General features: G+C 44.4%; 1 protein-coding gene across 2 annotated transcripts in view; it reads right to left on the reverse strand.

The window, feature by feature from the left end:
- Window positions 1–1,359: 1,359 nt before the first annotated feature.
- The window catches only part of CDC14A (cell division cycle 14A), a 210,273-nt gene continuing 184,351 nt past the window's right edge, over window positions 1,360–27,281 (reverse strand). For both annotated transcript variants that reach the window (XM_033915989.1, XM_033915988.1), the window contains one exon: window positions 1,360–2,544. In XM_033915989.1, coding sequence (XP_033771880.1) covers window positions 2,496–2,544 — 49 coding nt within the window. In that variant the 3' untranslated portion in view covers window positions 1,360–2,495. The remainder of the gene's footprint in view (window positions 2,545–27,281) is intronic.

Here is a 27,281-nt window from a genome sequence, read left to right on the forward strand (position 1 = left end):
GCTGCACCCAAATTAATAAACTTTACAAAAATATAAGAAATATCTATTTCCTTCAAAGCTGATTTCTTTTAGTACAGAACACCACATATGAATTTGTACTGAAAATCTATTGTGACTTTCTTAAAAACAGCCTCAGTTTTGTCGTCTGAAGGTGCCTTTAATTAGCTCCACACTTCTTCACTTAGGTTGGTGGAATTCAACCTAGCTCTCAGGATACACCAGTCAATCTGATTTTCAGATACCAGCCAAGAATATGCACAAGAATCATTTCCACTATATCCAAATCTATCTCATGCATATTCATAGTGATTATCCTGCAGACCAGACTGGGTTGGTACAGTATGTCTTGAGGACTCAGCTGAGAACCACATCTTTAGATTAACAATTCTTATAGATTATACGTAATTAATAATGCACATCACTTCTTATTTCAACCTGAAACACCCTAAAAAAGAGCTTAAGAATTGATTATTTTGCTTTGTCTGCCATCGAGTCTGCTTATATTTTAGGCATCCTTTTCATACTGTTTACTGCAGTTATTTGGTTTTATTAAACTGTAATTTTTTTAGTCTGCTCTATAGATATTTACAGGAAAAATACTTTGATTTTGTTTTTGCTAATGTATACACATTTACATTATCACCAAAACTTTTATAAGTAGACAAAGACTAGAAATGTGTTACAGCAAACCAGTATAAAACCTACTTCTGAACAGATAAGTGCCCCTGCTGCCAGGTTACCCAACTGGGAAATGGTATATGAATTTTTTTTATTATGAACTAGATCAGATACTCATTAGCAAACTGATTGACAAACACACATACTGCTAATATTAGAATGCATTTTTCTGTTACCTACAGACATGATTTACAAAAAAATTTCTCCTGTTTTGTGTCTGCAGAAATAAGCTGAGTAAATCAGGTCCTTAAGTTAGACACGTTCTGGTATTGATAGCAATTTGCATAGTAAGGTTATTGCAATTTTAATTTTGTTGGATTCTGAAATATGCTCTACCTCACTAAACAAGTGATTATGGAACAAAATGTGCCACATCACAATTAGGGGGTTTGTACCTTGAACCAAACAGCTGCACAGATTTTTTTTTTTTTTTTACAAATTCTAAATCAAAAAATTTCCTTAAAATCAGAGACTATGGGCTCCTTTTACTAAGCCGCATTAGGGCTTTAACACGCGGAATAGCGTTTGCTACATTGCCGCATGCATTAGACCAGGGGTGTCCAACCTGCAGCCCGAGGGCCGCATGCGGCCCCGTGAAGTATTTTGTGTGGCCCCAGTCGAGGGCGATGCAGTGTTTTCCTCTACTGCCCCCGGCTGTTTACTGTCTTGCCGGCTCCCTCCTCTGTCTTGCTTCAGCTTTTGCGCATTTGTGCGGCCCCAGAAACATTTTTTTTTGGCCAAAGCGGCCCAGGGAAGCCAAAAGGTTGGACACTCCTGCGCTGGACCTTAACACCAGCATTGAGCCGGCGTTAGTTCTAGAAGCATAGCGTGCGGTGTAGTGTGTGGTAATTTCCTGTATAAGCTAAACACACTAGTGCACCTTAGTAAAAGGAGCCCTAAGTAAGATACAAGGATAAACATGAGCATTAAGAAGCAGAAAAATAATAATAAATAAATTTAAAAAGGTACATGAATTTGGTTCTGTTAATGAGAAGATCACCAGGAATGTTAAGAGTGTAATACTTAATACATAATGAGTATAGCGAGCAGTTCCAAATCTACAGCCTTCTCATCAAGTCTTACCTAGACTGTCACTAGTGCTGGTTTTCCAGCCCCTCCTTAGTTGAAGGTTGTGGACTTGTGACACAATATAGGTGCTTACGCAGGTAAACTGTCAAATACCTTCATTGGTCCAGCCATTAATAATGGCTGTAGGAAGCACAGCAAAGTATTTTACTGCAAAATGGATGTATTCTATTTACACACTTTTGGTAGCAAAGAGTGATGAAGTATTCCAAAATAAAATAAAATCTATGCTTTACACAATGTATACATGCACATGTGTGTATATTATATATATATATATATATATATCTATGTATATCTATATAGATAGATAGATACGTATCATATGAAAATAGTCTTTTGCTAGATAATATACATATTGTAATGCTCCAGAATATACAGATGTATATATCTATTTATCTATCTATCTATAATCTATATAGATATAGATAGATTCATACACAATAAATTTACTATTAAAATCATTTAAAAATAACTCTGAAAAATCATTGAATTACATAAAAATCCTGCATTGGTTTACAAAACAAATGGGTGTACTTTCTCTGCACAGAATTTGTCAGTGCATCTGGATTAATTCTTGGGCATAAACTTCTGGTTTTTTCAATATCTCTTCTTCGGACTTTTCACCTTCTTTGTCTCTGGAAGCAGACTTCACCTCCAAGTAGGCATTCTCTTTTCCTTCAACTTCTTTATTCAATTGATGCTGGTAACAGAGATCTCTGCCAGAAAATCTACCGAAGCAGCATGGCTTTAGTACTGAACATATTCAGATTGAAGGGACTGTAAGGAAAAAAGGAACATGTGTGAACATCGCAGAACACACATCATCCAATACCCTATGCCAAATTACTGTTCCTTTATGTTTGGAACAAAAAGGGTAATTAGTAAAGAGCAGAGCTTTTAAGAAAATGGATAACATGACATACATACATGCAGCCATATTCCACAGTATAATTGTGATATACAGGATATACAATATTGCAAATGAAAAGGAGACATGCAAATGTTGTGCAACAGAGTCCACTTTTCTCCTATGTACTACACTGCTTTGTTAAAGTGATCTATTTAGGTAAAGGGGGAAAAAAAAGTCAAGTTCAAGCCAGGAAGATAAAGGGAATCTTTCTGAAAGGTTTCTAAAGATCTTTAGTTCAGCAATTAGGTAGCAATAATTAGCAACAGTAAGTTTTCTTTACTTTTTCTGAAGATTTCACCAATAATTATACTAAAGATATTAAATCACATCTGGATCATTTAGATTTCTATCCGCTTCTAACAGCTCCAACTCATCAAGCTGGCCACACAATTGACATGGTCATTGCTTCTCTCCATACCCATGATAATTATCAAATAGACTCCTGTCAACCAGTGCTTTGGTCAGATCTCTTACTCAGCTATCTTTTCTAAAATAGTCACTACTCACCAGACTCGTAAATACAGAGATTTTAAAAATCTTACAGCTGATTTAATTGCTGAAAACTTTAACTTAAATCTCACAGATCTAAAATCTCACTCCTTAGAAGATCTTTTATCCCACTGGAACGTCTCCACTAAGCTTCTGTTATACAAACTAGCCCCGATTAAAACAAAATTTATTTCTGCCCGGAAAAGGTCAAATCCTTGGTTCACAACAGAATTAAAGTTTATGAAAAATCAACTTCGTTCACTGGAGCGAAGCTGGAGAAAAGATAAAAGTCAACATAATTACAAAAAATTTAAAAACCATTCCACTTTGTATAAGGAAAAAATAAACCAGGCAAAAATGAAATACTATTCAAATAAAATTCTAAAAGCTAAAAATGTTTCTATGCTCTATGCCAGTGGTTCCCAACCCTGTCCTGGAGGAACACCAGGCCAATTGGGTTTTCAGGCTAGCCCTAATGAATATGCATGAAGCAAATTTGCATGCCTATCACTTCCATCATATGCAAATCTCTCTCATGCATATTCATTAGGGCTAGCCTGAAAACCCGATTGGCCTGGTGGTCCTCCAGGACAGGGTTGGAAATCACTGCTCTATGCTATCCTAAAAACGGTTGCTTTGCCTTCTAAAAATCAAACACAAACTTCTAATTCTTTACCTGCTGCTCAAGAACTTGCAACCTATTTTACTGACAAAATTAAGAAAATTAGGAGTAACTTAACTATCAATCCAGACCCTGCCCCTTCCTTGGAACCTTTGGACTTAAGACTATCACTATCTTCAAAATGTTCACAATTCAATCTTCCCAGTCTTCATGAGCTAGAATCTCAGATTAAAACTATCAACACCAAGGGAACACAATTTGAATCTATCCCTCCCTTTCTTCTTAAGATATATTTTGCCATATTTGGTTCACAAATACTGACCTTAATTAATAAAAGTCTGCAACAAAGCATCATGCCTTTGGCTTGGAAAAAAGCAATCATTCATCCCATCATAAAATCAGCCATGAAGAAAAATCAAACTATAGGCCAATATTCCTTACTTAGCAAAACTGACAGAAAAGATTGTATTTAATCAAATATCAGAATTTGTAGAGAAAACAAACGTCTTACACCCAAATCAAAAGGGTTTTAGACAATATCATTCAACCGAACATGCGCTAATTGGCATGACAACTTCTATATTTTATTATCTAGATCATCATACATCCATTCTTTTGATTTCCATCGATCTTTCATCTGCTTTTGATACTATCGATCACAACCTTTTACTAAATAGACTTCATTCTATTGGTATCACAGATCAGGTTCTCCTTTGGTTCAAATCTTACTTTGACAATCGTTCTACTGTTTTCTTTAACAATTCATCTTCTGATAGTTTTTCTGCACCCTATGGCATTCCGCAGGGATCTATTCTTTCTCCTCTTCTTTTCAATATCTTCCTTGCGCCCCTCATTACACTCTGTCAATCTATTGGCTTCTCCGTATTTGCTTACGCAGATGACATTCAATTATTACACCCTCTTGATCCCAATAATTCTTGTGAAATTTCAGCCATAACTGGAAAACTTGAGCAAATTCACCAATGGCTTGACACAAACAGATTAGCCCTTAACATTGAAAAAACAAACATTATGCTCTTTCCTTGGAAAGATTGTCTTAAACTTTCTTCCCTGATTACTATTAAGGGCATCTCTTTGAATTTAGTTCATAAAATCAGGATTTTGGGAATTATTTTTGATGAGAAATTATCTTATCATGACCATATTAGTCATGTTGTCAAAACAACTTTTTATAGATTCCGTCAAATTCATTCTATATCTAAATTCTTATGTTCAAAATCTCTAAATATTGTAGTTCACTCTCTAGTTATTTCTAAAATTGACTACTGTAACGCCCTGTTCAAAGGACTGTCTCAAAAGGAAATTAGGCGTCTGCAAATCATCCAGAATGCCTCAATCAAACTCATTATGAAAGCCAAAAAATTTGATCACGTCACTCCCTTACTTGAGAAAGCTCATTGGCTTCCTGTTGTTCACCGCATTATGTATAAACTAATCCTCCTTACTTTTAAATCTATGGTATTTAAAACCCCAGCCTTTATTTATAGGGTTTTAATTCCATATACATCACCTAGACTCTTGAGGTCAAGTGACCAAAATTTGTTGGTCATCCCTTCTCTTAAAGTTATTAATACGCGGCGGCAGACTATTTTTTCTGTTACAGCTCCCCAATCCTGGAATTCTCTTCCAATTCATCTGAGAGATGAAAAGAATCTTGAAAAATTTAAGAGCAAACTAAAGAGTCTTCTTTTTCAAGATGCATTCAATATTTAACTGAACTGCTTTTGGCTCTTAATCCATTTTAACTACTTTGATTGTTTTTTATTCCCCTTCCTATTGTTTTTAACCTTAATTGTTCTACTTTTATAACTAGATTGTATTTCATCCCGAGTTTTCCCTATGTTTTTATTAATGTACGTGTAATTTAATTTATTATTATGTATTAGTAGTTATGAAACTTGTCGTTTATGTTTGTAATTTTGTTTACTACAATGTATTAGTAGTTATAGTACATCTCTCTTATGTTTGTCTTCCAATATTTTGTAATTTTATCACTTTGTACATCGCTTAGAATTCGGAATAAGCGATTAATCAAATGTTATAATAAACTTGAAAACTTGAACTTGAACCTACAGTTTCCTCCTGCTTTATACTTTCAGATCAATCTGAACCATGGCTGGGATCTTTCTGTCATGAACCTTTGTTCTCACCACTCATTGTCCCCAATTTTGTATCTCTCTTCCTCCAACATACACAACAGTATGATCTTTCAAGTGATAGAAGTAAATTGCAGTAGTCTAAGTGTGCTCCCCCTTCTAATAGGTACAAAACTCAGCTGCATTACTTATCTACTGCTAACATAAGAACATAAGAATAGCCTTACTGGGTCAGACCAATGGTCCATCAAGCCCAGTAGCCCGTTCTCACAGTGGCCAATTCAGATTACCAGTACCTGGCCAAAACCCAAAGAGTAGCAACATTCTATGCTACCGATCCAGTTTTCAATTTCTGCAAGCAATCCATGCAGAAGTCTTCTGATCTGCTCTGCATCTTTTTATTTTTTTGCTTAAAGTTTGTTTTTTTTCAGTGGCTTCAGTGCCATGAGACCCTTTGCGGTGTCCTCTGCCCGAGGAAAGGAATCTACACTCACCTTTACCCCTCCCTTCAAATCGTTTCACTGGCTCCCTATCCACCTCTGCATACAGTTCAAATTCCTATTACTAACATACAAGTATGTTCATGCCACAGCCCCTCAGGAGAGGATTCTCAAGAGTTACCGTGCTGTTAAGATGATCACTAAATTGGTTCCAGCTAGTTTAAAGTATAAGTAATTTTACCAGCCAACTATCGGAATGGCCTTTTCCAAACTTCCTAGCAGTCTCCGACTCTGCCAAGCAAAAGTAGTACAATGAAGTTATTAATATTAAAATGTTAGTAAAAGGAGCACTCTGGGCAATTCTGTATCATTGCTGGGTGATTTCCTAACCTCATTGTGCCACATTTGCGACCAAAATTTTCCGACAGGGTGTTAGCTGTCGTAGCCTTACTTTCCGGACAGTGCCTGAGCATTGATTGGCTCAGGCATTGACAGGAAAGTAAAGCTTTATAGCATAGACCCCCTCCCCCCCAATATAATTTTTTTTTTTTTTAAAGACCCCAGAATTGAAGGACGGCAGGAGGAATGCCCACTCCCTCCCGCCACCGGGCCCCCGCCACTCCCAGCAGGAGGGATGCCTTCTCTCTCCTGCCGACACCACCAGTTTATTTATAGGTCTATTTGCTTTTTTGCAGGGTTTGTTTGCTAGAGCTCTAAAGGGATTCCTCCTGCTCTCCTCTAACTCTGGTCCTCACTACCTTGGGACACATGGTGCTCTAGGGGCTTATCTAAATTTTTCCACTTGGGGCTCATTCAGTCCTATTAACACTACTGGCTAATATAAACCCATTTAGATGGTCACTCTTGTTAGCTCAGTTTTTGCACACAGCCCACACACATTCTATTTGTTTACTGTGACGCCCTCTCATGAAGACATTCACACAGGGTCTTCTGGGAGCCTTGATACCTAGACTCATATCAACTTTTCCCAAATCCTCTACAAAAACAATGCTTCCCACTCAAAAGAAATTTAAGTCTAGCCTTGGATGTTATGTCCGCTGATCAGTTCCTGAGCCAGAGTCACCTCCTCACGGCTACTAACAATGCCATACCTTTAGCAGCAGAACAAAAAGTCATACAGTGTATCTGTCAAAAAGGCAGAACCCACATCTAGCCAATTTACCACCAAAGCTCTATCAGCAGAATCATGCATTAACTTCTAGGGCAATTGCTCTAGCCATCTAAAACAAATCTTGTCATATGGCCACCACAAACATCTGCCTCTAGAGCAGGGGTGTCAAAGTCCCTCCTCGAGGGCCGCAATCCAGTCGGGTTTTCAGGATTTCCCCAATGAATGCATGAGATCTATTAGCACACAATGAAAGCAGTGCATGCAAATAGATCTCATGCATATTCATTGGGGAAATCCTGAAAACCCGACTGGATTGCAGCCCTCAAGGAGGGACTTTGACACCCCTGCTCTAGAGCCAAGGCATAAATTTCAAATGCTTGCTTTAAAAAAGCCTCCATGCAATGGCGATGAGGGTCTTGCAATGCAGCTTCATCTGCCACTGGAATTGCCATCTACTTAGTAAAAGCTAACACCAAACCATCTCTCTTAGGGAAAAGTCTGCCCAAATCATTTCCTTAATGACACTGTGCAAAGGGAAGGCACTTTCACAAGAGAGGATCTTCCCTTTAGCAGAATCCACAGGCGTATCTGATATTTTTAGGGCTGGCTTCCAACTCCTCCCAGTGAAAGGTTCTAATCACAGAGAAGACCTCGCTGGAAAGTACTGACTCATCATCTAAGAAACCTTCAGCCAGGTCTCTCTGCATGTCCAGCTGATCCTCTAAAAAGCAATGAGAACCAACTGACCTTTCAGAGCCTATATCTTCAGATTCCTCAACTACAGCTCTCTGATTCTTAGACAGAATGTGATCATCAGAATTCATATTGGTAATCATAAAACCAGGGTAAACTGATTGCAACAGGACACCCTCTTTATAACAAAAAGCACAGTATAACAGAAAAACAAACTTGGAAGAAAAAAATAACCCCTCAAAGACGATTGCATCTCCAAACCATATTTCAGAATTCAGTGGCAGAAGAATCGGCGGACTTTCTGCTTACATTGACACCTCTGAGACAGCTGTAGGCAAAATGGAGGACTTTTTGCCAATATTAGGTCTCCTGCAACTAGTGTGGAAAATGTCTCAGCCAAGGCAGATTAAGGAAAATCACTTTTTTGACACAGAAATGTCTGCTATTGAGGTAAAAGAACTCCCCAAATACGGGACAGAAACTGCATGGTACTCTGGCAGTATGGCAAGAGCCACAGCTTTAACACTGCCTGTGCTGTCAACACAGGCTCCAACACCTGGCTCAATTTACACCTGTTCACCAAAGCTCTTGTATTCCTAGGCAGGTACATGTGGCTCAGACCTAGGTAAAATATTCCTCTTCTTCCTGCTCACTCCTCTCTCTTTTGCATCCCAAGGAACCCTCAAGTGTAGAAATAAAACAGCAGCCATACTGTCTTCTGTCACTTTTAATATTTTTTCCTTTTATGGCTGCTGGTGGAACTTTGATCAAATGGGCACTCAATTACTCTTTCCCAGAATTGGTGAGAGGAATTGAGGCATAATGATGCTCACCTCCAGAAGGAAGACAGGAAGTAGGAGAGAGGATAGGGAGGAAGACCATGAACTCCAAGGTGCAATACCCAAGGCACAGATAAACCACTAAGGATGTCACAACCCCCCCCCCCCCCACACACACACACAACTATTTTAGCTGAGTCTGACTGATCAGACAGCACAGAATATCTCACCTACTCCCTTGCTGGAGACTAAGAACATACTGATTGTTGCTATGCTCCACAGAATACTATATAGAGTGGTGTCATAATTCAGTAGTTCTCAGTCTCCACCTGCTGGCAGGAAAGCATATACCCAAGTGCCTGGTCTGTCTTGCAAGGACATTAAGAACAATAAATTTGCATTTACCCATTCCACTCCGGATTTTATAGACCTCTGTCATATCTCCTCAGCTGTGTCTTGTCCATGCTGAAGAGGGTTCATAGTCAGTCACGCGAGAGACACCAGCGCGCCGACAATGGAGGGCAGACAATTCAGCACAAAACACCAGCGCGCCATGGGAAAACTTAGTTTTAAATAGCTCCGAAGCAGGGTGTGAGTGGGGACCCCCCCCTTTACTGCAGTGTTCGTGCTGCTGTTGGGGGGGGTTGCGGGGTTGGAACCCTTCATTATAGAGAAAACAGAACTTTTTCCAATTTTTTTCAGGAAAAGTTGTTTTCTCTATAATGTGGGGGGTGCACCCCCCCCTCCGTTGGAGCTCTTTAAAACTAAGTTTTCCTGCGCTCGATTGTCAGCGCGCTGGTGTCTGGCGCGCAACTGTGCCATCACCCTGAAGAGTCCCAAGTTGTTTAGCCTTTCCTCATAGAAGAGTCATTTTATCCCTTTATCATTTTGGTTGCTCTTCTCTATACCTTTTCTAAGGGCCCCTTTTACAAATCTGTGGTAGTGATTCTCCTGCAGCAAATGCACCGAAGCCCATAGGAAGTTTAAAAGGGGCTCTGTGGGTTTCAGTGGATTTGTTGCAGGTGAATCGCTATTTACAGGTTTGTAAAAGGGGGCCTAATTTTGCTATTTATTTTTTTGAGATATGGCGACCAGAACTGCACACAGTACCCAAGATGTGGTCACAATATAGAGCAATATAAACAAAGACCATAAGAACAGTCTTATACACAGTGCTGGCCAAACACAAGTTTTTTAAACATGTGTGCTTTCCTACCTACTTCCATAAGACAATAAGATCTGGGAGGCTGTGGTTTAGTGGAGTATCCCAGTTGTGTGATTGTTAGATGAATGCTAAGTTTAGGGGCATTCCACCAGCTGATATATCCTCACATGTGCTGTAGGAGAGCCTCAGCACAGCCTGAGAGATTTCCTTCAGCTGTGGAAGAGGACCCCCCCCATAAGTCCCACCAAAATTGAAAGGAGGGATGCCTACTCTCTCCTGCCCCCGAACCCCTCCCAAATCAGCCAGAATGACCACTCCCTTCTGCCACCTCCCCCCGAACTTCCCAACCCCCACCCATCAACCAGCAACACCCCTCCTCCAGGACCCCCCCTCTTCCCCCCCCCACACACACACCTGTAGATTCCCTCGTAGCTTTCCAGAAGAAAGTCCAGCCAGAGGGATGCTTACTCCCTCCGGCCAGCAGGCCCACCACTCCAAAATGGTGAGCCTTCCCCTTCCTGGTGCATTCTGGAAGGGGCCCAAGACTCCAATTAGACCAGGTGCGTAAGGCCCCTCCCCGGTTCATCCCAGAATGCTCATGGAAGGGGAAGGCCCACCATTTTGGATTAGCAGGCCTGTCGGTTGGAGGGAGTAAGCATTCCTCCAGCCAGACTTTCTTCTGGGGGGGAGGGGGTGTCGCCAGTTGGGGGGTTGGGAAGTTCTGGGGGAGTGGTGACAGGAGCCGAGGGCATCCCTCCTGCCCAGCTGCTTTTGGAGGGGTTAAGGGGCAGGAGGGAGTGGGCATCCTTCCTGCCTCAGGGGTTCAGCAGCAGGAAGGAGTGGGCATCCCTCCTGCCGGGTATTTCAGGGGGGTTGGGAAATTCCGGGTAGGATTTCGGCAGGAGCGAGTGGGCATCCCTCCTACAGGCCAACTACAGGGGGGAGGGGCAGTTTCCCCTGCTGCAGCTGCTCAGCCTACATTTCAATCGATTTGTAAACTAAGAATCTATACAGCTCTGCTTATTCAACCAGTAACCCTAAGAACTATATAGCTTTCCAATTCTTTATGTAAGATTGTATTGTTGAATTTGGTTGTAACCTCTTTGCTGATTGTCCAGCGCTTCTTACTATAAACTACCTTGAACTTCCATGGCTTTGGCGGTATATAAGAATAAAATTATTATTATTATTTCAAACCTGTCACTGAAATGCCTGGGGGGATGCCTAGGGCCACTTAAGCTTGCTCAACCATGACAAGTGCCTAGCCTTGGGTGAGCTTAAGTATCCCAACACGTCTCTCTAAACCATTACAAGTGCCTACAGAGTAGGCAGCTTGCCTTGGGGTTTTTGTCCCGATTGTCTGCTAGACAGCAATAGGACGCCTACTGCTGCCTACAATCGGGACTCCCGTTTATAGAATCTGCCCCTATGTTCTTAGCTTAGACATATAGATGCAGCTATTGGGTGCCTACACATCTAGCATATACATCCTCTATAATAAAATCCTAAGCACGCATGCGCACTTACAATGGCGTGATCCCTGCCTCTGTGATTTGTGCCTCCATAGCCATGTTCGATTTGCAGCACATGCAGTGGTTTGCAGCGCATGCAGAGCTTAATGTGGCGGTTTGTCTCCTGTGGTGTAGCGGCAGTGATAGGAGGTGGCGAGAGGATCGGCAGGAGGGTGTCCTTCGGCCTGGACGAGGCGGATAGGGTGTGAGTGCTGCGACGCATCTGGCTGTCAGAAGAGGTGTTTAGCCGAATGAATGAGTCCTCCCCATGCTGGTAAGAATTACAGGATGGAAATACAGGGAAGTGAAGGAGCAGGAAAATGCTGCTGATGCACAGGGAAGTGGAGGGGGAGGGGTGGGAGACAGACAGACAAAGGGGGCCATGGAGAGAGTGAGACAGAAAGAAAGACAGACAGACAAAGGGGGCCGTGGAGAGAGACAGACAGAAAGAAAGATAGACAGGGGGCAGGGAGAGAGACAGACAGAAAGACAGACACAGCAGCAGTTGTTTTACTATATATCCCAAAGGGTAATATTCTTTATATGTTCTTTTCCCCTTGTTTCTAAAGGATAATTAACCATAGACTCCCAGGCTGAATATCATATAAGAGTAAGCCACTCTAATTCTAAATTTAAACCAAACGGTTCTACAGAATTTAATTGGTAAATCCATTTCTGTTCCAGAAAATTTAATCTTTCTTCTTTGTTCCCACCCTCCCACATTCCTGTGATGTTAGCTATAATCCTCCATTGGATTTGATCTATCGTATGTCCAAACTGAATCCAATGTTGGACCAGGGGGGCCATAATGTTTCCCGTAGAAATCCTAGACTTATGTTCAGTAAGCCTGGTCTGGATTGGGCGCTTGGTACGCCCAACATATACTCAGGGACACGGGCATATTATTACATATACCACCCAATCAGTTTTGCAATTTGTATTCTCCCGAGCATAAATTATTCTTTTAGTCTGAGGGTCTCGCCAATAGTGACCCTCAATTGTTTTTTCACACCATTGGCAATGTTGACATCTCACATGTGTACCCTGTCTATCCCCCAAGAAACTTGGGAATCGAGTACTTGCCCAATAGTTCTGCCCCTTGTGTAAGAGGAGTGAAAAAGCCGCGGCCATCTTTGTTTAAAGGACTTGGTGGTTGTATGAGACGGCGAAAGCTTGTAGAGGTAAGGAACTTTGATATTTAAAATACTTTATTGCCATTTTTATATCTGTTACAAGGCTTCTATTGTCTGTTTGATATATAGGGATATGAGCCTTGAAAAAACCCGTCGGCATAGATGTCCCTCCAAACTGACCACCTGAAGGCAAAATGTTAAAAGCTAAGTACCTTTCTTAAAAATGGTTGTTTACAAAATGTTTAAAAATAACTTTAAAAACAATTCAACTAAGACAGTTAGAAAAGTTGGACCCAGTGAGGATATAGTGCGTGAAGCCAGATACAGTGAAATGTTTTGAGTATCGTGGTGGCACTTCTGAGGGTTGGTGAATATTGAAGAAACTTTTGACAAGTTTGAGTCTTTAGAAAGGGGTGTGGAGGTGACATCCATTTCACATTTTCAATATACTTAATTTTTTTTCCCACGGGTATATTTGTAAAAAGGTTGTTCCCACTGTGCCTGCTGGCAAATAAATCTGCACCCCTAGATGTCCTTATATGTTTTTAACCAAAGGCTCTGTACTCAGTGGAACCTTTTATAAAGTACTACCAGAACTAAGCATATCCTGACCCAAACATCTGAATTCTGATCTCCATGTTCTATGTAAATTGGCCTTCACATTTTATTTTCCAGTAAAGATTATGCCAGGAGGATAACAAGACAGTGCCAGCCAGGATCTTGTAACACACATGTTTTTTCTTCTGTGGCAGTCAGCAGAGGACAATGAATCAAGTCATTACAACCAAGCTTGCTTCCAGATCAGCTTATTTATTCTAACACATTGCTCTAAAACCAAACCCTGTTCTTTAATCTTAAGTTTTCCCTCTTCAGTTTTAAAGGTAATTTTCCTTTTTTTTTAAAGAAATTTAGGAACAGATATTCATAAGATTTTAAGTAGGCAAGATAGGCACCTGTTCACTTAAAAAAACACCTGATCAGCCTGCTGAGAAGAGATATTCAGTGGCACTCAACCAGGAGGTACTGCTGAATATCTCCTTTGATTGTTGCAGCACTAGATAGGCCTAGGGCAGGGTTAGGCAATAGCCACAATGAATATGCATGAGATAGATTTGCATCTCAAGGAGGCAGTACATTCAAATCCATCTCTTACATATTCATTTTGGATATCCTGAAAACCTGACGTGCCTGTGGCTCTCGAGGACCGGAATTTCCTACCCCTGGCCTAGGTGAACTGGAGGAAGAACTGGAGTGGAGCTGGCAGATATGTAGGCACTGGATATGTCCAGTGTCTGCCTCTATACCTAACCAGGCAGATAAGATCATTAAAAAAACCGTCCTGAACTGGCACAGAATATTGGCTAACGCCCACAAAAATTTGCAGTCCAAGAATAACCCAGATAATTTATGCTGAAGCTCAGACAAGGCCCAGCACTAAATATCTGTGTCTAAATCAACCCACAGCTATCAGTGGCTTTAAAGCTACTGATAGCCACTGGCTGAATATTGCATGGTTAAATTTAAATTTTGCTGTTTTGGATTAATTTTGGTACACATCAAATCTTGCATTGTAACACACACAATAAGCAAGTCTAGAAAAAAGATATAGTAGCTAGTGAATACCCATATCTTGCAGATTCTCATGCTATTCTCTGAATTCTGCACAAGAATGAAGTCTAAATATTAGTAATATTTTTTTAAGAGGTGGAGTAGTTTCAATTTCTCAGCGATCCATGCAGGGATGTATTTTCCATTTAAAAAAAAAAAATCAATAATTTCAGTTTGTTTTTAAATACAATATGGACTTCTGTAGCTTCTCAGGAAACCGGGACCCAGGGGCAGCCCTATCAAGAGGCCACCTAAGGTGAGTACCTTAGGTGGCACTCTTCATGGTGCAATATTTTGCAAGTAAGTAGGCCAGCTGATCAGTGGCGGCATCCTCTTTCCATCCCCTTCCTCCTGGGCCAGCATCTCTCCTTTCCCCTCCCCCCAGGGCCACGATCTGCTATCTCCCCCTTCCTTCATCAACTCCCTTTCTCCAAGTCTACCTTCTGTCTTCATTTTTCAAAATTCAGCAGCGATTCACATATGTTGCCCTGCCGCCAGCACCAGCCTCTTCTCTATACTGCGACCCACCTCAGAGGAAACAGGAAGTTACATCAGAAGGAGAGAAGAGGTCGGTATGGGAATCGCTGCTGCTGCTGACATTTGAAAAACGAAGACGGAAGGTAAACTTGGGGAAGGGGGTTGATCAAGGAAGTGGGAGAAGCCAGACCAAGGCTGTTGGGGGGAGAGGGGGGGAGAAATTGCTTGGGAGAAGGGTGCTACAAAAAGGGAGGGAGAGATCTCAGTTTGGGATGGGGAAATAGAAGGTAGGGTAGATGTCGGATTCAAGTGTTAAATAATATACCGGGAGTTATAAGAACGGCACCGATGCTTATATCACCACCATCTCTTTTTCTTTTATTCAATCTGGTTCATGTATAGACTTAGAAGCAGGGTTAAAGGCAGACTGCGTACGTCTAGCAGCGCTATACAAATGATATACAGTATTAGCTAAAAACCCATTTTTTTGAGGTTGCTTTTAATGGCTAACCCCTTATCATGCCTGAGAAATTCCCTAACTCCCTACTTGTCCTGATTGTCTGTTTGATTAGACTATATGCTCTACTAAGGGAGGACTGTCTCTTAAATGTCTCAAATGTCTCTTAAATCTCTAGCAGCGCATTAGACATAAGTAGTAGTAGCTGCATAGTTTATAGGTAGAACATGAAATTAAGCTAATTATAACTTAAGCAAACTAAATAAGAGGTCTACTTTATATGCACAAATGGTGACAAAAGTTAACACTTATATAGATTAAGTTAGTCCAATAAAAAAAGGTATCACTTTATTCTTTTTGTTCGTTTTTATTCATATGGCAGGACAGATCGGGATGGGCTGGAGTTAGCCTTGATACCAACTCCCCGCCAGTGGCGTACCTAGGGTATGTGACACCTCCAGGGTCGATCATTTTTAACAACTCTTACGATATAAAATAAATATTTTAAGTAATAACCATAAAATGAAATGAATGGTCAGAAAAGAAAACAGGCAGCTAGCCTTGCTTTCCCTTCCATAACCTTTACTCAATTGCCAGCCTTAATCTTGAGAAAAAATATCGGGTGTCATGAGCATTCCTTACCTTTTTCTTTCCTTCTTTGAATCCTGCTTGCCTGCAGACTTCGGGCCGCTGGCAGCATCAGTCAATAGAAGATGCCACTTTCAGCAGTCCTGGAAGCTTTCCTTCTCTGCTTCAGTTTCCTGTCTCCGCAGAGACAGGACACTGCAGAAGGAAAGCTTCCAGGCCACCAATTGCAGCGTCTTTTACTGGTTGATGCTGCTGGTGGCCCAGTCTGCAGGTTGGCACTGACAGCTGAAGCACTGGGGAACTTAAGGAATCAGAGGAGCACCTGAGGAGCTGCACCCGGGGCGTACTGCCTCCTCCCTCCTTGGTACACCACTGCCTCAGGAAGAGGATTTTGGTCTTCAAAAGTTAGTAAAAAAATGTATTAAAATTAGTCCAATAAAAAGATTACCTTATTTCCATTTTTTATTTATAAATGTTTTTCAGTACAGCTACAATACTCCTTTATTCTAAAGCAAGAAAAAAAATATATTTTTTCTACCTTTTGTCATCTCTGATTTCTACTTTCCTCATCTTCTCTTCACTCTCCATTCCATCTAGCATCTACCCCTCTTTCTCTGTCCCTTCCATTTTTCTCTCTATCTTCACTCCCTCCCCCTTGCTCTTTCTTCTTTCCTTCTCTCCTTCCCACCCCACAACTCTCCCCATGGTTTTGCATCTGCTTCCTTTCCCCCCATGCTCTGAGATCTCTCTCCCCTCTTCTCCTTTCATCTCTCACTTCATGCTCTGGCATCTCCTTTCCTTCTCTCCCCCCCCATATGCCCCAACATATCTCCCCCTTCCATGCTATGCCTTCCCTTCCATCTCCCCCTCTCCCTCCATGCTATGTCAATTCCTCTTTTTCCTTTCCCTCCCTTACTCATGGTCTGGACAAGGTTTGGACAATTTCCTGGAGGAAAAGTCCATTGTTATTAAGACATGGGGGAAGCCACTGCTTGCCCTGGATTGGTAGCATGGAAGGTTGCTACTCTTTGGATTTTTGCCAGGTACTAATGACCTGGATTGGCTACCGTGAGAACAGGCTAATGGGCTTGATGGCCATTGGTCTGACCTAGTAAGATTATTCTTATCGCTCCTCTTCCTTCCATTCTTTCTCCCTTCCCCCAAGTGGATGGCTTTCTTCCTTAATCCTCCCTCCCTCCTAGCTGGCTAGAGTTGAAGCTGGAGGGAAAGGAAGAAGGTACTGGACCGCATGGGGGTTGGAGGGAGGAGGGGGGGTGGCTGGTGCTAGAGGAAAGGGCTAGAGGTGTTGCTGGAACCTTGGGGTGTGCAGGAGAGAAGGAAGAGAAGTGTTAGACCCATGGAAGAGGGGCTGGAAGAAAAGGAAGGGAGAGAGGGGCTGGGCCTGCAGGGAGGAGGAGAGAGAAGGGAAAGGAAAAAGATGCCACACCAAGGAGATGAATGAAAAGGTAATGAAATACAGAACAAACAGTGGGAAGAGGGAGGGAGGAAAGAGAGGGAGCCACATTGGTATAGGGGAGGAAGAAAAGATAATCAGCATAAAATCTGTTTTACTCCTTGGGATCTTGCCAAGTACCAGTGACCTGGGTTGGCCACTGTTGGAAACAGGATATTGGGCTTGATAGACCTTCAGTCTGTCCCAGTATGGCAATTCTTATGCTGTTATGTTATGATGGGCATGGAGAGGCACATAGGGACAGGGGCCCAAAGGGGCAATGAAAGACATGGGAAGGGTATATGGGCACAGAGGGACAACATGGTAGAGAATAGGAACACTGAAGAGCGAAGCTGTACTGGGGGGGGGGGGGGGGGGGCATAAGGACACATAGTAGTGATGCCGGACACAGGGGGATGGGAAAGGGATATAGAATGGTGAATGATCACGAATGCAGGAAGATGGATGCGAAGAGATATTGGAAAGGAAGTATAGGGGATACAGAGAAGGGATATGCTGAACATGGGAAATGATAGTACAGAGATAGAAGATAGATGGTGAGTAAAAGCAGGCTAAAAGCCCACCTTTTTGATATAGCCTTCAATCCTTAACCCTACTCTGCCCTCCAACACAGCCAGCTGATTAACCGTTCCCCTTAACTATATCCATGACATCCTGTTTGTCTGTTTTGGCTGTAAACTCTTTCGAGCAGGGACTGTTTTCTTCTTTGTGACTCTGTCCAGCACTGCGTACATTAATAGTAGTAATATGGAGAAAAAAGTAATGTCACATGGGCAAGAGACCTTGGCGAGTGTGTTAAGAGAAGACAGAAGGAACCAGAAACCAGAGCCTGGGACAAACATGATTTGAAAAATAAAATGACCAGACAACAAAAGTAGAAATAATAATTTTATTTCTGTTTTGTGATTAGAATATGGCAGATTTGAAATGTGCATCCTGCTAGAGCTGATGTTAGACACGGCTAGGGCTCAGGCAGAAATTTGGGAAGGGACTTCCAAGCCCACTACTAGGCCATGCCTTCAGCTTTCAACAGGCTCTCAGGCCAGGGGGCAGTTACCCTAGTTGTAGTACCCTAATATCATCCCTTGCATGTGTGATCTTTATATTTTGCAAAGTATAGGAGAAAATAGATCTTTCTATTTCTTTGGTGTTGAACTATGTGCACGGTGTGGTTTCTTGGGATCTGAGTTTATAATTTTTTGTCAGCTATAATGTATTTGGCATTTGTATTCTCTGTGTGTGACGGAGGTATTCTCTTAGAATGAATTTTTGATGTAGCATTCTGTAGTAATTTAGCCTGTACGGTTTTCCTGATAGTGTAGGAGATATTTGTGAGGGGTTTTGTTGACCCAGGTTCTGCATTGTTTGTGAATTATAAAATGACATCACCTCAACCAGACATAGGAAAACTCACACCCCTTTCTCTTATCCCCCAATTAAGGAGGTCAAACGGAAAAAACTATATGATGGCCTCCTGGCCACTCAAGCAGCCAAACTAGACAACCAAATCACCAATCTACTGATGGCATCCCTCGACTACTAGACTTTTAGAAAAGAAATAAAGACCACACTCTTCAAGAAAGCCCTGAAAAAAGAAATAACACCGCAAGTTTCAATCACCACCTCTCACTAAAGCCAACTACCCAAACAAATAACCATATACACTTCTTACTCTCTTTGAAAATGTCCAAACCTTTTTTTTTTTTTTTTCTAGTAAGTTCTTGTTGTAATACATCCTTGATAAATCTTTTGTGATCCGCCTTGAACTGCAAGGTAATGGCGGAATAGAAATCCCTAATGTAATGTAATGTAATATTGTTTCTTTTTATACTTTAATAAAATTATTTAAACATAAAATAATAAGTATTCAAAGCTTGTGCGGATGGAATCAGACTGAGCTCACGGGGGGCAAGGCGGGGACAAATTTTGTCCCTGTGTCATTCTCTAGTTATTGTGCAGAATTTGTACTTGCCTTGCAGAATTCTGCACAGGGAATAGTAGGCAGAAAAATTGTCAGGTTTCTAATCCCCCTCCCCTTGCAGTACACACTCACAGATTGCTTATACAAATCTGCCCTCCCCCACCCAGCTTACCTTGTCCTCTGGATCATGTGGAATAAATAAAACAGTATCTGTACATCAGACCACCTGCTGGCCTAGGTCCAACTGCTGTACAGAGTTCCCCTGTGGTTCAAATAATCAATGGGCCTAGGCCAGCAGAGGAGGAAGTGGTCTGATGCACAGCCGACTTGTTTCTGCCTTATGCCACATTATCTAGGAGGAAAACAAGGTAATGTGGAGGCAAGGAATGAAAGAATAAGAGATAGGGGTGGGGGGACTAAAGAGAGAGAAACAAATAGGGGGCAGAGACAGCTAGAGGAAGAGAAGGATTCAAGCTAAATCAGGGTGAAAAGGATAGTAACCTGAAGCTAAGTTGCAGTGAGAGAAAGCTAGGCAAGCTGGAACCCGAAGAGCGATATTACTGGTGAGAATAAGCTGGGGAGGAGTTGGGGTGGGGGTCATCATCTTATCCCCTGCTTCAGGTTGCAGATTGCTTTGGACTGCCCCTGCAGGGCTTGGGAGCATGAACTTAACATATGAATTCTGGTAAAGGCCCGACAGGTGCTCATTATTTAGAGGAGTGTCTCTCAAACTTTCCAGCCAGTGGCACACTAAATCCAGTGCCCGGCCGAAAGTGCGCAGAGGCCCATCTGGCCACAATCCAAGTTTATTTAATCTTTGATATACCGTTTATCAAATATATACCTAAACGGTTAACAATTATTAATGTTAAAAAAAACAACCCCGAAAAGAATAAAAACTAAAAAGAAAATTAGAAGGGACAACAATACAAACTGACTTACTGGAATCAAAAAGGGAGAGGCGGGAACTGGTAAGTGAATAAGTACATCGAAATTTAAAAAAACAAAACAAACCATAAAAGGGAGGAGTGAGAAGGGACGGGTTTGAAACAAGAGGGTAGGGTAGGGTTCATTTCAAAAAAAGCATTTAAATTTAGTATTACCAACTGCATGGAAAAAATGTTTGGACTCTAATTGAAATGGAAGAAATCAGAAGTCGTAGGAGTCTTTGAAAAGGAATGTTTTGAGTTTAGACTTGAATTTTTCAAGAGAGGTTTCTAGTCAGAGGTCCAATGGAAGGGCATTCCACAGAGTGAGGGCAGTGACCGAAAAGCAATGTTACTTACCGTAACAGTTGTTATCCAGGGACAGCAGGCAGCTATTCTCACTAGTGGGTGATGTCATCAGACAGAGCCCCGGTACGGACGTCTCACAAGCACGTGTTGCTTGTAGAAACTTAAAGTTTCTAGATGCCCGCACCGCGCATGCGCCGGTGCCTTCCTACCCGGAGATCCGGGCGTGTCTCCTCAGTTCAGGTAGCTAGCCTGAGAAGCCAACCCAGGGGAGGTGGGTGGGACGTGAGAATAGCTGCCTGCTGTCCCTGGATAACAACTGTTACGGTAAGTAACATTGCTTTATCCCAGGACAAGCAGGCAGGTATTCTCACTAGTGGGTGACCTCCAAGCTAACCTCAGTGGGATGGAGGGGGAGTTGGCGACTTAAGAGAATAAATTTTTCAATACTGTTTGGCCAAACTGTCCATCCCGTCTGGAGAGGGTATCCAGACAATAATGTGAGGTGAATGTGTGAACCGAGGACCAGGTGGCAGCCTTACAAATTTCCTCGATTGGTGTTGATCTGAGGAATGCTACTGAGGCTGCCATTGCTCTGACCTTATGGGCTGTGACCTTACAAGGAAGTGATAATCCAGCCTGGGCATAGCAGAAAGAGATACAAGCCGCCATCCAATTAGAGATGGTGCGCTTTGATACGGGTCTTCCCAACTTGTTAGGATCGAAGGAGACAAAGAGTTGAGGAGTGGTTCTGTGTGGCTTGGTGCGATCCAGGTAGAAAGCCAAGGCACGTTTACAGTCTAGAGTGTGAAGGGCCGATTCTCCGTGGTGAGAATGGGGCTTAGGGAAGAATACTGGAAGTACAATGGATTGGTTGAGATGAAATTCGGAGACCACCTTAGGCAGGAATTTCGGGTGAGTGCGGAGGACCACCTTGTCATGATGGAATACTGTGAATGGTGGATCCGCCATCAATGCCTGGAGTTCGCTGACTCTGCGAGCGGACGTAAGGGCTACAAGGAAAAGCACTTTCCAGGTGAGATACTTAAGAGGGGCCCTGTTGAGTGGTTCAAACGGGGGCTTCATGAGATGGGAAAGGACTACATTGAGGTCCCAAACTACTGGGGGTGGTTTGAGAGGAGGGTTAACATGGAAGAGTCCTTTCATAAATCTGGCGACCACCGGATGGGCCGAGAGGGGTTTCCCTTGTAGGGGCTGGTGGAACGCCGCAATAGCGCTCAGGTGGACTCGTATGGATGTGGACTTGAGCCCAGATTGAGATAGGTGTAGGAGATAGTCCAGCACGGAGGATAAGGAAGCTCGCTGAGGTTCCTTTGACTTAGAAACACACCATGAGGAGAATCTGGTCCATTTCTGGGAGTAGCATTGTCGAGTGGCGGGCTTCCTGGAAGCTTCCAAGACCTCCCTCACTTCTTGTGAGAATTGGTGAGGGGTTACGTTGAGAGGAACCAAGCTGTCAGGTGGAGAGACTGCAGGTTGGGATGAAGTAGTGATCCTTGATGTTGAGTAAGTAGTGAAGGAAACACTGGAAGTGGTACTGGTTCCCTGCTGCTGAGTTGAAGTAGGAGGGAGAACCAAGGTTGTCTGGGCCACCGAGGAGCTATTAGAATCATGGTGGCCCGTTCGAGTTTCAGCTTGACCAGAGTCTTCTGGATCAGCGGGAATGGTGGGAACGCATATAGAAATCGTTTCCCCCAGTTCAGTAGAAAAGCATCTGCCTCGAGGCGATGAGGAGTGTAGATCCTGGAGCAAAACTGAGGCAGTTTGGAGTTGTGGGGAGCCGCAAAGAGGTCTATCTGAGGCGTCCCCCATTGCGTGAAGATTTGGTGAAGGGGGCTGGAATGGAGAGTCCATTCGTGCGGTTGTAGCAGACGGCTTAGTTTGTCTGCTAAGACGTTGTTCTCCCCCTGGATGTATACTGCTCTGAGTAGGGCGTTGTGGCGCACCGCCCAGTCCCAGACTCGTAGAGCTTCCTGGCAAAGGAGGGCCGAGCCCGTGCCTCCTTGCTTGTTGATATAATACATGGCGGCCTGATTGTCTGTGCGAATGAGGATTACCATGTCGTGAAGTAGGTGTTGGAAAGCTTGGAGCGCATTGAAGATGGCTCTGAGTTCCAGTAGATTGATTTGGTGTAGTCTTTCCGCACTGGTCCAGAATCCTTGGGTGCGGAGACCCTCCAGGTGGGCCCCCCATGCATAATTCGACGAATCGGTTGTGAGAACTTTCTGATGGGGGGGAGAGTGCATCAGCAAACCTCTGGATAGATTCGAAGAGGTCATCCACCAAAGTAGAGACTGCCGAAGAGCAGGTGTGACTAAGATGTGTTTGGATAGTGGATCGGACGTCTGATTCCACTGTGATGCCAGGGTCCACTGGGGGATCCTGAGGTGGAGTCTGGCAAAGGGTGTCACATGTACTGTGGAGGCCATATGGCCCAGGAGCACCATCAGTTGTCTCGCCGGTAGGGTTTGGCGAGTAGACACCGACTGGCAGAGATGAAGAAGAGACTCCATGCGTTGCAGAGGCAGGAATGCTCGGAGTCGGGTGGTGTCCAGGACCGCTCCGATGAAGGGGAGGGACTGGGTGGGTTGTAGATGAGACTTGGAGAAGTTGATCTCGAAGCCCAAATTCTGGAGGAAGTAGGTTGTAGCCAAGGCCGCCGAAGTGACCCCTGGGGCTGACGGGGCCTTGATGAGCCAGTCGTCGAGGTATGGGAACACCTGTAGACCCCTGTCCCGGAGTGCTGCGGCCACTACCACCAGGCACTTTGTGAAGACTCTGGGGGACGAAGATAGGCCGAATGGTAGCACTCGATACTGTAGGTGCAGATTTCCCACCCGAAATCTGAGGAACTTTCGGGAGGCCGGGTGAATGGGGATGTGAGTGTAGGCCTCCTTGAGATCCAGGGAGCATAACCAGTCGTTCTGCTCGAGGAGGGGGTATAGAGAAGCCAAAGTCAACATGCGAAACTTCTCTTTGACCAGGAACTTGTTGAGGGCCCGAAGGTCTAAAATGGGTCGCAGGTCGCCCGTTTTCTTCGGGACGAGGAAGTACCGGGAGTAAAACCCTCGGTTCAATTGGTCTGACGGGACCGGCTCGACAGCCCGAAGCTGAAGTAAGGTTTGGACTTCCTGAAGAAGAAGGGTGGTCTGCGTCGAGCTTGAAGGATACTCTCTTGGAGGATGGTCCGGGGGGACCCGGTGGAATTGAAGAGAGTATCCTTCTCTTATGATGGTGAGGACCCATAGGTCCGTGGTTATGGCCTCCCATCGATGGTAAAAAAGATGGAGGCGGCCCCCTATGGGAGAGGCCGAGGTTATGCTCCCGGGAGGGGCGTCAAAAGGGCTGGGGAGCCTTAGGTACAGCCGGTGGCTGAGGTTTTTGCTGAGACTTCTGGGGAGGTTGTCTCTTCGCAGGCTGTCTCGCAGCAGGCGTTTGTCTGGGCATGTAACGCCGCTGGTAAATCAGGGGTGGCCTGGAAGGTCGAGACTGTTGAGGTTTGGGTTTGGGCCGCAGGATGGATTGAAAAGATTTTTCATGATCCGACAGCTTCTTGGTAACAGTTTCGATAGACTCATCGAACAGGTCAGCTCCAGCACATGGTACGTTGGCGAGTCTGTCCTGTAGGTTGGGATCCATATCGATTGTACGGAGCCATGCTAGGCGACGCATAGCTACCGCGCTTGCGGCGGCGCGTGCCGAGAGTTCGAATGCATCGAAGGAGGATTGCATCAGCTGGAGGCGTAATTGGGAGAGGGAGGCTACCACTTCCTCGAACTCGAATCGAGCTTGGTTGTCTATGAACGGAGTGAACTTGCGGAGTACCGGCAAGAAGAACTCCAGATAGGAAGAGAAAAAGAAATTGTAGTTTAGCACCCGTGACGCCATCATGGAGTTTTGGTAGAATTTTCTACCAAATTTGTCCATCGTTCTCCCCTCTCGGCCCGGCGGTACAGAGGCGTAGACCTGGGAGGGATGAGAGCGTTTAAGGGAGGACTCGACCAGTAGGGATTGGTGGGAGAGTTGAGGGCCCTTGAACCCTTTATGGTGCACGATGCGGTATCGAGCATCGAGTTTGCTGGGGATCGCCGGTATGGAATACGGTGTTTCGAAGCACTGCATGAAGGTCTGGTCCAGTAATTTATGCAAGGGGAGCCGAAGCGCCTCCGTTGGAGGGTTAGGTAAATGCATGGTGTCCAGATACTCTTTGGAGTATCGGGAGCCCGTGTCAAGGGTCACATCCAGATCATCCGCCATTTGTCGGAGGAATGATGAGAAGGACAATTGTTCCGCCAGCGTCGGTCTGTGGGACGGGCTGGAGGAGGAGGAGGCCTCCAGGTCCATGGACATCGGGGAGTGGCAAGGAGAATCGGGCACCGATGTCTCCTCGTACTCCGGGCCCCCCGGAGGGGACACCTCTGATGAGGAGTATCCCCTACGTTGCAGTTTTTTCTGCGGTGACACCTCCGAATGGCGTGAGGAGTGCCAGGATGAGTGTCTCGATCGGTGCCCGTCTCGGTGGCGGGACGGGGATCGGGATCGTCTGTGCATCGCATGGTCTCCCGAGGCCCCCAAGTGGATAGGGCTGGAAGCGGTGGATCGCAACTGGGTTTGCGATGCGGGTTCTTGCGATGCTACCCAAGTCTGGTAAGGAGTACGGAAGAACTCTTCCTGACTATGCCCAGGGCTTCGAGTATCGATCGGAGGTCTGGTCCCATGTTGGCGCGGAGGCGTAATGGGTTCTAATGGCGGCATATCGGTAAGCGAGGCTTGCCGCGTGGGCATCGCCGCCCTCCCCCGTTCGTCCTCGTCGGTTGTCGAGGTCGAACGGTGTGGGGGAGGGGGAGGGGGCGGACCGCCCCTTTGGACCGGTACCGGGAGGTCACCCTGTATGGCAGCGATGAGCCCGGGTCCGATGGTCTGCATGAGCTCAACGAATTGAGCTTCCAGAACGGACCGTAGCGAAGCCGATAAGGAGGGATCCGCACCGAAAGGGGGTCCTCCTGCACGGACATCGCGCTCCTTCGAGGCCGAGTGCTTCTGCTTAGTAGCTTTCGGCACTTTGATGACCATTGGTGGCACTGTGGAAGGAAGAGGTACCTGAACCGAGGAGACCGGGGCAGGCACCGACGTCGAGCTCGTGGATGGTGTCGGGGTGAGCGATGCCGGTTTCACCACACTCGATGCAGGAGGGGTCGATGCCGGTTTCGCCCGAACCGGGGAGGTATCAGATGAAGTGGAGGCTGAGGGATCCTTAGCTGCGTCCATCTTGAACATCGATTCCCACAATAGGCAACGCCGCTTGAATGAGCGTGTCGTAAGGGTAGAGCAAGGCCTGCACGATTTCGGGATGTGGTCAGGGCCCAAACACTGCAAACAGCGCCAGTGAGGGTCCGTGAGTGAAATCGCGCGTTGGCACTTGCTGCACTTTTTAAACCCGGTGATTGGCCGGGACATAGGCCGGAAAATCTCCGCCGCGAGGTCGAAGCCAGTGGGCCTGAGCCACGTGGCCGGCCCGTTCGACCCGCCGGAGGAAATAATCTTCTTTTTTTTTTTTTACTGAAAAAGAAAAGTACTGTTAACTGTAATTAAAAGAAAGCGAAAACGCGGACAAGGAAGGCAAATTTAACTGAATTCAGCTAGCGCATGATGAAGTTGAACTTCTCAGCTCCGCGGAAAAGAAAGAACTGAGGAGACACGCCCGGATCTCCGGGTAGGAAGGCACCGGCGCATGCGCGGTGCGGGCATCTAGAAACTTTAAGTTTCTACAAGCAACACGTGCTTGTGAGACGTCCGTACCGGGGCTCTGTCTGATGACATCACCCACTAGTGAGAATACCTGCCTGCTTGTCCTGGGATAAAGCTAGTTTTACAGGTTGTGTGGAGGGATCTGGGAGGTACTGGGAGAGGAGGAGAGACACTGGCCAGAAGGAGAGTCATCTGCGCCGACTGACTTTCTACAGGACGTGCCTCTCGCCGCGAGGCAAGTCAGCCGGCATGGATAACTCTCCTCCTCGCCAGTGTGCTGCGGCACACTTGAAATCTCAGGCGGCACACATTTTGCGATACACTGGTGTAGAGGATACTGCTACAGGCTGCAAAGTTATGCCAAGCGAACAGTTATTCATATTACCGACATTTACAATAATGTTAGACAATCAGGGGTAATTCTCTATCACCTAAAGTTTGGCCCAGGGATGATGCGCTAATCATGAATTGTATAACAGTTTGTATGCAACTGTTGTTATAGAATTACTAGTTTAAGTCCACATTTACATGCCTAACTTTAATCACAAGTGCTTACTTTAACTCAGTGGCTAGAGTACATGCTTGTGCCTATATGCTAGTGTTCTATATCACGTGTAACTGCTCGACATACTCCTGACCTGCCTATGCCCTTCCTAGGTCCACATCCCCCTTAGAGTTGTATGTTCTGGAAATTCAGTGTGCAGTTTTCATGAACTGTAGACAGTAATTGGTTGTTAAGGCCAAATTAAGTTATATGCGCAACTAATCTTATTCTATAAGCTATGTGCTTGTCAGAAATTTGGGCATGCAACTATCTAGAATTAGAGGGCTAATGATTGCCACAAACCCCCCCCCCCCCCCCATGGATTGTATTGGTACAATATACCCCTTATGGGTTATTTTTGGAGGGTGGAGAAAAGGTATGCACTGACACGCTAAAAACCCCAACCTATAACTTGCAGGGTATATGCTTCAAAGTAAAGCACTTCATATAATA

The sequence above is a fragment of the Geotrypetes seraphini genome, chromosome 12 (assembly GCF_902459505.1).
Source record: "Geotrypetes seraphini chromosome 12, aGeoSer1.1, whole genome shotgun sequence".
In the NCBI taxonomy this organism is placed as follows: Eukaryota; Metazoa; Chordata; class Amphibia; order Gymnophiona; family Dermophiidae; genus Geotrypetes; species Geotrypetes seraphini.